This window comes from Exophiala mesophila (assembly GCF_000836275.1).
Source record: "Exophiala mesophila strain CBS 40295 unplaced genomic scaffold supercont1.4, whole genome shotgun sequence".
In the NCBI taxonomy this organism is placed as follows: domain Eukaryota; kingdom Fungi; phylum Ascomycota; class Eurotiomycetes; order Chaetothyriales; family Herpotrichiellaceae; genus Exophiala; species Exophiala mesophila.
Window position 1 is genome coordinate 473,320 of NW_015622507.1, and position 12,368 is coordinate 485,687.

A 12,368-nucleotide genomic window follows, 5' to 3' on the forward strand; every position below is an offset into this window, starting at 1 on the left:
ATTTTCAAGCAAATAAACAACTTTATTCTCATAGTGTCTTTATGCGTTGATGCTGGATCTGACTGCGAACGTAGTTACAGGCCCTCCACCTTTGGTGTCGGTCAAACTGACGGTGGGCAGTCCTGAAAACACAAAGCCTCTTCGATGCTTCTCATGTTCGCAGATTTGAGTTCCTACATGTTTTAGATGTATGATACGCGTATCCCAGAATCGTGTCAAGATGTTCAGTGACTATGCTGTCAAATCAGGGAGCTATCCACCAAATAACTCCTGTCGTCAAATCTGGTTTCTGTGCCTGTCCACCAACCTCCGGCCTGGCGCAAAATACCGAATACCGCGTACTAAGTAAGCCTCGTCATATGCATATTTGGCTTGGTCATCACGGCTCGTAAAAAGCAGATGTCGTCTCCTCCAAATAAAAAGAACCCCCGCTCCCCGACCGGCTAATGCGCATTCATTTCGTTAAAACAAGGTCGCTTGCTCATTCACGCGCTTGCTCGGACTTGCTCGAGTTGTCAAAATATGTTTCGCAGATGTGCGTACTTTTCTCACGGATCGAATATCAAAGACGTGCTCCACAAACAAGGCGGTCATCTCGACGCATGCAGCAGAGCTTTTGGTTTTATTCTCGAGAGCCAATGAGACTCGATAGGGCCATAACGGGCGTCATCATAGACCACCACGAGGGCCTTGAAAGACGATTCGCATGGGGTGACGAAGCAAGCATCACCGAATCGAGCCCCAGTCGCCAAGCTTGCCGGACATGCCGTCACTGCTCCTATCTTCGTTTCCCTTTTTGCCAAAGACACGCCAGAATCGGAGAGTTTCGTCTCCGGCGCCGGTCACGACGGTGGTGCCATCCGGACTCGCGCTCAGATACAGCACACGATAGGTGTGTCCGGTCAGACTGACTACCTGCTCCATTTTGGGGTATTTCCACACCACAATTTGGTTTTGACTGTAACCGTGTGTACTGACGATTTCATCGCTATTCTTGCTCCACGCAAGGTTGCATACCTGACTTCCGGTGTCGACTTCTTTGATCAGGGAGCCGTTTGATGTATTCCAGAACTTGATCGATCGATCGGCGGTACCTCCACCAGAGGCCAGCAGATGGTGTTGGTGAGGGCTCCAGGCAATGGCCTTGACGGCGGCAACGTGGTTGGAAAATCGGTACAGCGGCGTCTCAGACAGCTTATCCCAAACACACAATTTGTTGTCGTTGCCGCCGGAAGCGAGCTGACCATCTTCAGTGTTCCAGCGTAAGCCACAGACTTCCTGCTTGTGTCCTGCAAGCCTGCGCAGGTGCTGATCTGGACTCCGCACATCACGATGATAGATCAGTCGATCTCTTGATCCCGAGGTCAAGATATGATCGTTCCAGGCAAGAGCGCCGACACGGGCGGTATGACCGGTCATGGTGCGCAGTCTTCTGGACTTTTCAGCATCATAGATCTGAACAAAGCCTTTGTGGGTGCCAATGGCTAGATGTGAGCCGCGTTGAATCCAAGCAACGGATGTCACTAGGTCATTGTCGGGAAGCTTGCATAATTGAGTGACTTTGCCGGTTGCACTATTCCACATGTAAACGCATGAGCCAAGGCCGACGCCCAAGATGTTGGCGGAACCCCAATCCACCAGGTTCAAGTAGAAATCATCGGCCAGCTCGGGGGCATCGAGAACCTTGTAAGGCACTTTGGCAATGGGCCGAGGTGGCTTGCGAGGAGTTTGTAAGATTGACTGTGACGAGTAGTTGATGGGGGAGACGGAATAGAGATCAGATCTTGCGTTGAGATTGATCAAGCCGGGGTGTTTGGCGTTGCGAGAGGATGGTGTGGGATGGCCAGATCCGATGACTTTTTGAGGAGATTTGTACGAGAACATGTTCTTGTGAGGGGTGGTGGGTGTGATTGAAGCGGGAGGAAGGTTGGAGGCGGAAGGCTGGCCTGGAGGAGTCTGGCGTCGACCATACAACTCGTCGGTGGAAAGATCTTTGTGATGTTGAGGAACGGAATCGCCCATTAGCTCGTTTCGCAGGACTTTGGAGTAAGTTCGATTGGCTTCTTCGGTTCGTTGCAAGTGCAGTTCGCCGTGGGGAGTCTTTTTCTTAGATCTCGAAGGGGTTGCCGGTGATCCGTCATCGTGTAGAAGACTGTAACTTGCTTGAAGATCTTGGCCATCTCGATTGGGGATGAATCTACGGAGGCTTGGTTAGGAGGGTGAGGGAAAGGCGTTGGTGGAGAGGTCTTACCGGTCGCCATAGACGCGCTGTCTCTTCCGACTTGGGCTTCGGCCGGGTGTTCTCTCTCTTTGCCTCGCAGCGTATTCGAATTCTTTCAGTCGACGATTCAATGTATCGGCTTCCATGGCTTCGGTGGTGGGGCGGATGGCGGTCAGACCATCATTTTCGTCCAAGAAGTGTCGGGCAGCGATTGTCGGAGGAGTCTTGGAGCCACCAGGGGTAGGTAATGACGGGGTTCGAGGTCGATCTGTTGAGGGTTGGGTAAAGGATGTGGAGGCCGGGTCGTCCATGCTGAGGAGAGAAGGAGAGATGGGGGGTTATGTAGAAGTAGTCTTGCAGATATGTCACAGCTGAATGACTGGGAAGTTTGAGGTGACAGTGACAATGAACCTGGAATGACAAGCAGGGATTGAGGGGCTGGTGAAGTTTGGAGAGGCAGAAAGTGAAGATGTTGTCGGTAGTTTGACTCGGCCGCTGCAGCCAAAGCCGCGACCGGCAGAGGACAAATCTCTCCAAATGCGAGTGCGGGTATTTGGGGTCAGAATCTAGATGAATGTTAAGATGGCCATGACAAAGAAACTGAGGTTCGGAATGAAATGCTGGAGGTTGTTGAGAGATGGCGCAATCTGAAGGGGGTCAAGTCGCAAGTGGTGAGGGTGATGGTGATAGTCTGGTGAAGTTGACGGAGCAGTTGCGAGCAGGACGATGAGGAGGAGGACAATGGGACTAGTACAAAAGAGGAAAGGTGGGTACCAGCGGTCAATACTCCGTGTGCGAAGGACATAATGGCAGTCACCACAGAAAGAGGTTCAAGTATGTGGATGCCCGCCTGGTGGTTCCTGCCCTGTAGGAGATGCAGATACGGTAGGCACTACGGAGTATTGACCTGACCCTCTATGCGTACCTACCTAATTGAGTAATTCAGCTACTGTACAAGAGGCTCACGACATTTAACATTCTCTACAAGCCCCTCAACCACCGACTGACGCTTCATTCTACTCATGACTTGGCACTGTTTACATCGCTACCACCCGTCTGCCCTCAGCTTCAGACTACAGTCAAACCATCAGTCAATCTCGAGGCGCCCTTGTTCTGATCTATAGACGCGCACAGCTCCTGTAAGCTTGACCAGATTAGAAACAAAACATCAACACTTTACGCGGCCACGTTTTCGACCATAACAATCAGCGCGTCTGATCAACATGGTTGTGTCAAGTGGAATGGGAGCCGACCCCAATAGCATTGTTAAACTAAGTCTCAGAAATGCTGGTAGCGAAGTTCAATGATTCGTCAGAGAGTGTGTCTCAGAGTGATTGGCGTTTACAAGTCTTTGGTCTCTCGACTCCAGAACCTCAACGGTGGGGGCGGGTCTATTCCAGAACCTAACGGTAAAAGTCATTGGTATCTGCCCTGGTTCCGAACATTGAAACCATTGCAAGTCGAGGCTAAACGGAGGGAAGTTCAGCGGAAGGGCTTAACCTATGAAGCTTATTACTTGGGAACGCTGCCCAGTAGCATTCGTAGGAGCCTGGATACGTAGCAGCCGTAGGTACCATGCTTACTCCGTAGGTTAGCTACCTTCAAGGTACCCAGGGCACGCGACAGGTTGACCCGGAGAGCCCCTCGGCCATCCACCTGCACCCACCGCTACTGATAACTGTAATAGGCGGAGAGCTTGAGCCCAACCACATACCATCTTCCCTCCATCTTTAGTCTCCCATATCAATTCCCAGTCATTAACCTCGGCGCCGTCAATAATCCTGCTGAATCAACTGATGCACCCTCCCAGAATTGGTGTCTGAGTACATGATCCTCTCCTTGTTGAAGCGAAGCACTTCAACCGTCCGCTTTCATTCCACCATGGCTCCCATCGGTGTCAAGGTCGCAGCCAATGACTTTTTGGACTTTGTGAATGCATCACCCACTCCCTTCCATGCTGTCAAGTCCGTCAAGGAACGATTGACAAAGGTTGGCTTCAAAGAAATCAAGGTCCGTCAGAACCACAATATCAGCCCAGCACATCACTGACTTGGACACAGGAGAAGGATTCCTGGGCCTCCACCATCAGCCCTGGCGGCAAGTACTTCCTCACACGCAATGCGTCCACCGTTGTTGCCTTTGCAGTCGGAAAGAGATGGAAGCCAGGCAATCCAATTGCCATGATTGGCGCACACACAGACTCGCCCACCCTTCGAATCAAGCCGGTCAGCAAGAAACAGGGAGATGGCTTTCTCCAAGTTGGAGTAGAGACCTACGGCGGCGGGCTATGGCATACGTGGTTCGATCGCGATCTCGGTGTTGCTGGGCGAGTCATGGTCCGGGGAAGAGATGGAATAGTAGGCCAGAAGCTCGTCAAGATTGACAAACCCATTTTCCGAATTCCTACCCTTGCCGTACACCTCGATCGACAAGAAACATTCAGCTTCAACAAGGAAACTCAACTTTTCCCCATTGTAGGACTTATTGCCGCAGAATTAAAACGCCAGGACGAGAAGAAAGGACCCAGCTCTCCCAAGGACGAGGAGATGGCAGAGTCCAAGCCGTTCACTCCACTCAAGGCCCTCACCACCAGACATCATCCTCACATCGTGGAGCTTGTGGCGGCGGATGCTGGCGTGAGCCCAGACGACGTGGTCGACTTTGAACTTGTCCTTTTCGACACACAAAAGGCCGTTATTGGAGGCCTGACGGACGAATTCATCTTCTCAGCCAGACTCGACAATCTCAATCAAACATATTGTGCCACCATGGGCTTGATCAATTCGGTCGAATCATCTTCATCGTTGGATGACGAGACTTCGATCCGCCTGATAGCATGTTTCGACCATGAAGAAATTGGAAGTATGACCGCACAAGGTGCATTCTCAGTCATGCTGCCCGCCATCATCCGCCGCCTGTCAGTCCTCAACCCATCAGGCTTTGCCGAAGAGGGATCAGAACAATCATACGTTCATGCTAGCGACCCCGAATCATCCACAGCATATGAGCAAACCTTGTCAAGCTCTTTCTTGTTGTCCGCAGACATGGCACACTCTGTCAATCCCAATTACGCCGGAAAGTACGAGTCAGACCATCGACCCGAGATGAACCAAGGTCCTGTGATCAAGATCAATGCTAATGCAAGATATGCAACAAATTCGCCGGGCATCGTTCTCCTCCAGGAAGTGGCACGCAAGGCCGCCAAGATGATCGAGAGCGACCCTGAAGGAGTGCCTCTGCAGCTCTTTGTGGTGCGGAACGACTCAAGTTGTGGAAGCACTATTGGACCCATGTTGTCGGCTCATCTGGGAGCTCGAACCCTGGATCTGGGCAACCCACAGCTGTCAATGCACAGTTGTCGTGAGACTGGAGGTGCAGACGATGTTCATCACGCCATTCGCCTGTTCACCAGCTTCTTCCAACATTACTCTGCGTTGGAGAAGACAATTTTGGTTGACTGATGTATTGGCATTTGGGAGCAGAGGGCGCCTTGGTGGGGAGGAGTTTTTGTAGACGCAACGATAGTTTCATTCGAGGCGGAGATTGACGAGTAGCAAGACCACGTATGCTAGGGGAGGCATGTACATGTATATATAAGAAGACACTCATGGGGATAGGACTGACACCCTGTGGACTATCCCTCCTGCAGATCTCATGTACGATCGGAGAATTTATGGAGGACTGGTGACTGGATGTGGGATGGGAAAGGAGCGAGTGGATGAGATCTCATCTCCAAATTTCTCCACCGTTAGAAATATTAGAAATATGGCTCAAGCTCAACCACGTAACCAAAAGATAATCTCAGTAACCCAACCATCACATCGGAGGCGGGGGTCTTCGGATCGAACCTACGCATAAGCGTATACCTTTTTTCTGAGTCAAATTCAACAAAACGTCACATCATTCCAAAAGCCTCTCTCGCCCTTTCAACACCATGGCTACGCCCCAGTACCTAACGGGCGACAAGATTGCCATCAAACAATTCCTGGACCGATTCGATGTGGGTTATCCCTCCAGGTTCTTCATACGGTACCTTGTTGTTCTACAAACTAACTTGGAATTGCGATAGGTATTTCTCTTCGACTGCGATGGCGTTCTTTGGTCAGGCGACCACCTCTTCCCCGGCAGCGTTCCAGTGCTAGAACTACTGCGCAAGCACAACAAACAAGTAGTGTTTGTGACCAACAATTCAACCAAGTCGCGACAGGACTACCGCAAGAAGCTGGAGAGTATGGGAATACCCGCCACGACCGAAGAGGTTTTTGGCTCGTCGTATTCGGCCAGTATCTACATCTCGCGAATCCTGCCACAGACACATCCGGAGCTCAAGAAAAGGAACAAAGTCTTTGTCGTTGGAGAGGCTGGTATCGAGACTGAACTCGACTCAGAAGGTGTTCCTCACTTGGGTGGCACTGATCCCGCATACAGAAGAGATGTCACTCCGGAAGACTATAAACTGCTAGCTGCGGGGGATCCTTCGGTCTTGGATCCAGATGTTGGTGTGGTTCTGGTGGGCTTGGATTTCCATTTCAATTATCTCAAGATGTGCTATGCCTACCACTATATCAAACGAGGTGCCTTGTTTCTGGCGACCAACTTGGATTCCACCTTACCGTCTGCGGGTGCCTTGTTCCCTGGTGCGGGCAGTATTTCGGCACCTTTGATCACCATGCTGGGCGGACAACAACCTACTGCATTTGGAAAACCCAGTCAGGCCATGATGGATGCGATTGAGGGAAAATTCAAGTTCGACCGAAGTCGTGCTGTCATGATCGGCGACCGCGCAAACACCGATATCAAGTTTGGTCTTGAGGGAAAACTCGGCGGAACCTTGGGTGTCTTGACTGGCGTCAGTACCAAGAAGGATTTCCTAGAGGGCGATACCAGACCCGCATATTATGTTGACGAACTGGGAGATTTGTTACAAGGTGCTTAAGATGCACTTGTTGTTCAGACTTTGATCCCCATCCTGTGTCATGACGACTCATAGACGACACCAGGACCAGGCACCTCCCGAGTGTCTTAGAAATGACTTTTACACGATAAGCAAAATGATAACCAACTCCCTAGACCAAGGTCGAGTGCAATAAACAAGATCATGATCCTTTCCACATTATATCCCCACATGAAATCTAAGGTAGTCGTCAGGTCGTAAAAGCGACATCATAACTCGCAATATAGTCTAGCGACGTTCATCAATCTGGTAGTGCTGGATCCGTCGACCACAGGGCCAGGCTCTGTGAAATTACTGGCGCGACCGACCCAGTCACCAACGTCATGGTTTCCAAAATATGCATATCTCTCGATCCATGGAGTCGCGTCCAACCAAGGGAGAGCGTCTCGTAGAAAGTCCTGGACCTGCTGTTCTGAGGCGCACTGTCCCGTATTCATCGTCGAACAAGCAAATTCGTTAAGCCAGATGGGCCACGACGGGTAAGAGGCGTGCATGAGCTCTAGAAAATTGCGCATGTTGGAGAATAATGGACCATACCAATGGAGGACCAAGAAATCGATTCCATCGTGACCGGCGAGTTGGGAGAGGAACGAGTCGAGCCAGGGTTTGCTGCGGCCCAAGTCACTCGACATACCAGGGCTTCCCAACCGCAAGTCGAACTTGGCCTTTGCGGGTAACACCACCTGCTTCCACAGGTCGACGGCCTGCTCGACTGATAGGTTGGCCTGTTGGGGAATCTCGGGCTCATTGAAGCCCAGAAGTGCTGACGTTTTGATTCCGCGACGCCGGATAATGTCCGTCAGGAACGGATCGACGTCCTTCACATTGCCAGCCGTCCGTACGCAGGGGATCCATTCCACTCCCGTCGGTGTCGAATCCGGCACCCACAACTCCCAATTGAAGACCCATGAGATCTTTCCCGAGTCAATGTACTCTTGGTATAGAGAGAAATGTGACCCCGGCTGATTCCATGGCCATCCCAGACCTCGTTTCCCTCCCACCACTGGTGTTGTTGCCTGGCCTGGGACTTTCAGAGCAGTCGATGACAATGACTTGGGCTTGGGAGGCGGTCGGGGCGGTTTAGCTTTGGTCTCCATCGGCCCGTATCTGTCTTTGAGCAAATCACCAACTTATGAGATAACAAAGTACTAACAGTAGTAATCGACACTGTCATAAACAGAATGTTGACACTATTCATCAAAGTGCCAATGACGTAGCAGAACAGGTGCAGTGGAGTGATGATCCACCCTAGCATATGTATGGTGGAGTATATATTCACTCTTTGCGGTCTCATACAAGAAAGAATCCATTTCAATCTCTTTGATTTATCTCCAGATTCTCGCCCTCGACCAGTTAGAAAATGCTCTGGCTCTCATTTCGAGTGTCTGGATCATCTTGTCAATACTAAAAGTCTCACCAAATGAAACTGACAATTCGTTTTCTGTCAACTTTCGACTCCACCACACACGCATGTTCACTCTCCCATGCCCTAGCGGGACGGCTTCACCTTTTCAACTTGTTCGACATTTGCAATTCCGATGCCTGAGTCTTCTCCATTGCTGAGATGCAAGTTCTTCTCGACATCAGATCCAGAGGATGTGATGATCGGATCGGGCTTGCTGTTGTTGTCATGGCCTCTATGGACAATGCCAATCTGGCTGTCGCCAACCATATCTGCGGGGACGCGGTAGTAAGGGATAAAATTGACGGCAATGGCATAGGTCAAAGATACAATCATGAACTGCAGCACGAGGATGGTCAGTCTTCATCCTCCAGGAAACACAGAGATGGTCGGAGAAAAGGCGCTAGACTCACTATTTCTGGCACAATCATGGCGAAGCCGGTATCATTGCGCAGATCAGCAACATGACCTGTCAAAGCCGGTACACAGGCGCCTCCCATGACACCTGCGACGATGAGGCCAGATCCTCGCTTGTAGTGTCGACCAAGACCCCGGATGCCCAAAGCAACAATGGTGGGGAAGCACACACTTTCAAAGAAGAGGACGAGAAACATCATGGACAGGCCGACGTTGTCGCGAGTATCGGTAGCGACAGCCAGGAAAATGACGACGCCCGACAAGTAAAAGAGGAAAATCCAGCGGGGTCGCATCAAATGCATGAAAAAGGTTCCCGAGAAGCGGCCAACGGTGAACGCTCCTTGCGCACCGGCGAGAAATTTGGCGCCTAGAGCACTGCTCGTCCCAGGCCGCGTTTCGACGGCATAGTTGATGAAATACGAGGCGATGGCAACTTGAGCTCCCACGTAGGTGAATTGAGCAAAAGCAGCGTGGAATAGGCGATATTGTTTGCGGAAGGGTTTGTCGCTCCCTGCAACGTGAGTTTCTTGGACTTGGAACTCCATGTCGGCATCCGTGACTTCGGGGATGTATGAGACGAAGAAGACAAAAGCCAAGATGAATACGAAGATGGCTATACCCAGGTATACCCATTGCACATTCTTGAGCGCTTGGACACTGTCTTCAGTGTCGACGAAAAAAACATAGCTGCCGAGGACTGGACCAACAACGGTACCAACCTAGATGAAGAGGCCTGTCAGGGACTTGCAGATTGTTGGATGAGAGGGAAATGACGAACCGCGTTAAAGGCCTGAGCAAAATTGATTCGTATTTCAGCATATCTGGGGGGACCGCAAACAGCCAAGTATGGATTTGCCGCGGTTTCCAGAGACCCGAGGCCAGAGCCGATGATGAAAGTGGCACCACAGAAGCCACCAAAGGAGCGATAGACACCGGCGGGCCACATCATCAAGGCACCAATGCCATAGAGACACAAGCCGAAGATGAAGACTGACTTGTAGCCCCAGTGCCTCAGCATCCAGTTAGCATAGCCCAGGCTCGCCAATGGGTATGCACCAAAATAGGCTGCCTGGAGACCGGAAGACCTGGTGCGAGTAATACCCAGGGTGTTTTGGAAATGTTTATTGAGGGTATCAAGAAGACCATAGGCAAAGCCCCAGAGGAAGAAGAGAATAGTGACAATGCTCAGAGGCCATAGGGACTGACGCAAGGTGAGTTGCGCGGCGACGGTGACATCGGTGTTTTTGTTTCGCAAGGAGGACTTGCCTCGTGACAGGATAGCTCTCAAGGTCATCTCACCGGGTGACACGCCATTTGGCTCAGTACAAGACTCGGTGCCGAATCGAAATCGTCAGACGAGTATACAACGAATGTTGAACAAACCTGATCAATCGAGCATCAATGCAGACCAAAGAATAGTCGGAGGCAAAGAACCCTTTATAGTGGAATGGGCATTCGGATAATGTCTTTACTTCAACATGAGCACATAAACACCGAGACGCGTCCGTGGCAGAGACGGGACCCCGCTCATCGGGCAGTCCAGGTTGGTGGTTCGCATCTCAGAGTCACATTGAGGGCGAGCAGTATATCATAATTCGATCGAGGAGAGCAGGGGTCTGACATCGTCATGTCTCGAGAGCAACGGTGCGGTGCTGGAAACAAACTTGGTAAAATGGACCCTACCTGTAGAGGTAGCAAGGAGTGATGAAGGTGGACCTTGACTCCGGGCCATTAAGCACCGAGCTTGGGTCAGGTAGGATGAAGGCATAAAGGAGGATTGATGATGTGAGTGGCTGCGAGAAGGTCAAGACTTTGACGAAGGAAAATCATCAGCAAGCTTGCCTTTGAATGGAGAAGGCGGGGAAGTCGGCAGTTTTGAGGTTGATGTCTTTGGGAAGAAGAGTCCTGGCGGACGATCTTGAGTGGTCCGGAGTTGGCCACTGTTTTGCGGAGGAAGTCAGGAAGTGTAACCATATGAGGTGTTGGTTACCAGGGTAGTTGGGGGTACGGTATTGAGACAGGATGGGGTGTCACCCTCCTGGGCTGTGTGTTTTACAAGAAGAAACAGGAAGAATGATGAATGAAGAGAGGATGAGAGGATGAGAGGATGAGACGTTGAGATTTCGTTTAGCACAGGCGACTTGGCTCTTTCCTTGTAATTGTGAAGTTGTTGCTAAGAAATCCTCCTTCGGTTAGGCAGTCGCGAGGGTCCCACCTCTTCGGCCATCGTCGTCGCGGGCTAGGTACGCCGCCGCTTTTAAGGGCAGTACCTACTACCACTTTGCTAGCAAACAACACGCAAGAAACGACCTGTTGGCAGTTACTCTCTCACATCACGCAATGTACTAGGGACTTACTTCACTGCCTCTCTTTGTTTATGAAATAGCGTGTCACTACAGTTGATAAGTGACGCGACTCAGGCGACTCAGGCGACTCGAAGTGAGACTCAAGGGTATAAATATTTAATAATTCGAGTTCTCCCCCTCCCTGCTAGTTAGAAAATCAACTGATTTTCTCCTATTCTTTTTGCCCCTTCACGTCCTCTCTTATAATGATCCAGCTCTAATAACGTCAATTGCACACCTCTCCGGTCTTCCCTGTCCTGACAAGCAGACTGAGTTTATAGAAGTGGTGCGGAAAATCAAGATGCACAAGAATACTATGGTGCACTATTTGGGCAACTCACACTAACCGCAAACCGAAACTTTGCACTACTTACGCGACCCGCACTCACTGAAAATCGAAATTTGCACCATTTGGGCGACTCACTGCACAGTCCCATCACACCAATAATCTAAGACTGTCACTTCCATTGCGGTCCAGGGCAGCCTGAAAACAAAAAAAAAAAACAGAGTTAATCCCCTCGGCCGGAATCGAGCCAGCGACCTTTCGGTTACAAAGTTTCCATTACAGCCGAACGTGATAGCCAACTACACCACAAGGGGTTGGACCAACTCATTTGGACATAAAAATTGGTGGTGAAAACTATAATTAAAAATTACTTGGTAAGCACTAGTCTATTTCAAGCCATTTCAGTCAACCCTCCCACACCCTTTTGATACACTGTGTACTCACAAGTTGGGTACAACTAAGAACATACAACTATGATCGTACTGAGAATGTGGTCTTCTCTTAGACAATTGTCTAAGACATTCAGGGAGCCACGGTCCTCTATGTCCGCTATACTCGGTATATCCGCCTGTACTATCAACTCTTCCTTTGCTTCGTGGTGTTGACTAAGTGTCATACATATATCGAGGGAGAGCCACCGAAGGCTAACTAACTTGGTTATCATGGCTAAACATTACTTCATTAATTGTGGGAGCGACGCCTTCTCTCAACCTCGCCTCCCTCGACCTAGTTCAGGAACACTC

The 12,368-nt window shown here is 50.5% G+C and overlaps 4 protein-coding genes and 1 non-coding gene across 5 annotated transcripts; 2 read left to right on the forward strand and 3 right to left on the reverse strand.

The window, feature by feature from the left end:
* Positions 1–33: 33 nt before the first annotated feature.
* Positions 34–2,898, reverse strand: PV10_05424 (uncharacterized protein). The gene is made up of 2 exons (XM_016370098.1): positions 2,252–2,898; positions 34–2,197 (listed from the first exon to the last, which is right to left on the reverse strand). The coding sequence occupies exons 1-2, from the start codon at positions 2,530–2,532 to the stop codon at positions 727–729; spliced, it is 1,752 nt and encodes a 583-aa protein (XP_016222391.1). The 5' UTR covers positions 2,533–2,898; the 3' UTR covers positions 34–726.
* Positions 2,899–3,949: 1,051 nt separating this feature from the next.
* Positions 3,950–6,040, forward strand: PV10_05425 (aspartyl aminopeptidase). The gene is made up of 2 exons (XM_016370099.1): positions 3,950–4,231; positions 4,282–6,040. Exons 1-2 carry the CDS (start codon positions 4,049–4,051, stop codon positions 5,680–5,682), a joined length of 1,584 nt encoding a protein of 527 aa, XP_016222392.1. The 5' UTR covers positions 3,950–4,048; the 3' UTR covers positions 5,683–6,040.
* PV10_05426 (uncharacterized protein) lies at positions 6,024–7,316 on the forward strand. The gene is made up of 2 exons (XM_016370100.1): positions 6,024–6,221; positions 6,291–7,316. Exons 1-2 carry the CDS (start codon positions 6,156–6,158, stop codon positions 7,155–7,157), a joined length of 933 nt encoding a protein of 310 aa, XP_016222393.1. The 5' UTR covers positions 6,024–6,155; the 3' UTR covers positions 7,158–7,316.
* On the reverse strand, positions 7,205–8,329 carry PV10_05427 (uncharacterized protein). Its single transcript, XM_016370101.1, has one exon. The coding sequence runs from the start codon at positions 8,270–8,272 to the stop codon at positions 7,385–7,387; it is 888 nt and encodes a 295-aa protein (XP_016222394.1). The 5' UTR covers positions 8,273–8,329; the 3' UTR covers positions 7,205–7,384.
* A 3,523-nt stretch (positions 8,330–11,852) lies between these two features.
* PV10_05428 lies at positions 11,853–11,939 on the reverse strand. Its single transcript has one exon. It is a non-coding gene; the product is annotated as a tRNA-Tyr (tRNA).
* Between the last annotated feature and the right edge of the window lie 429 nt (positions 11,940–12,368).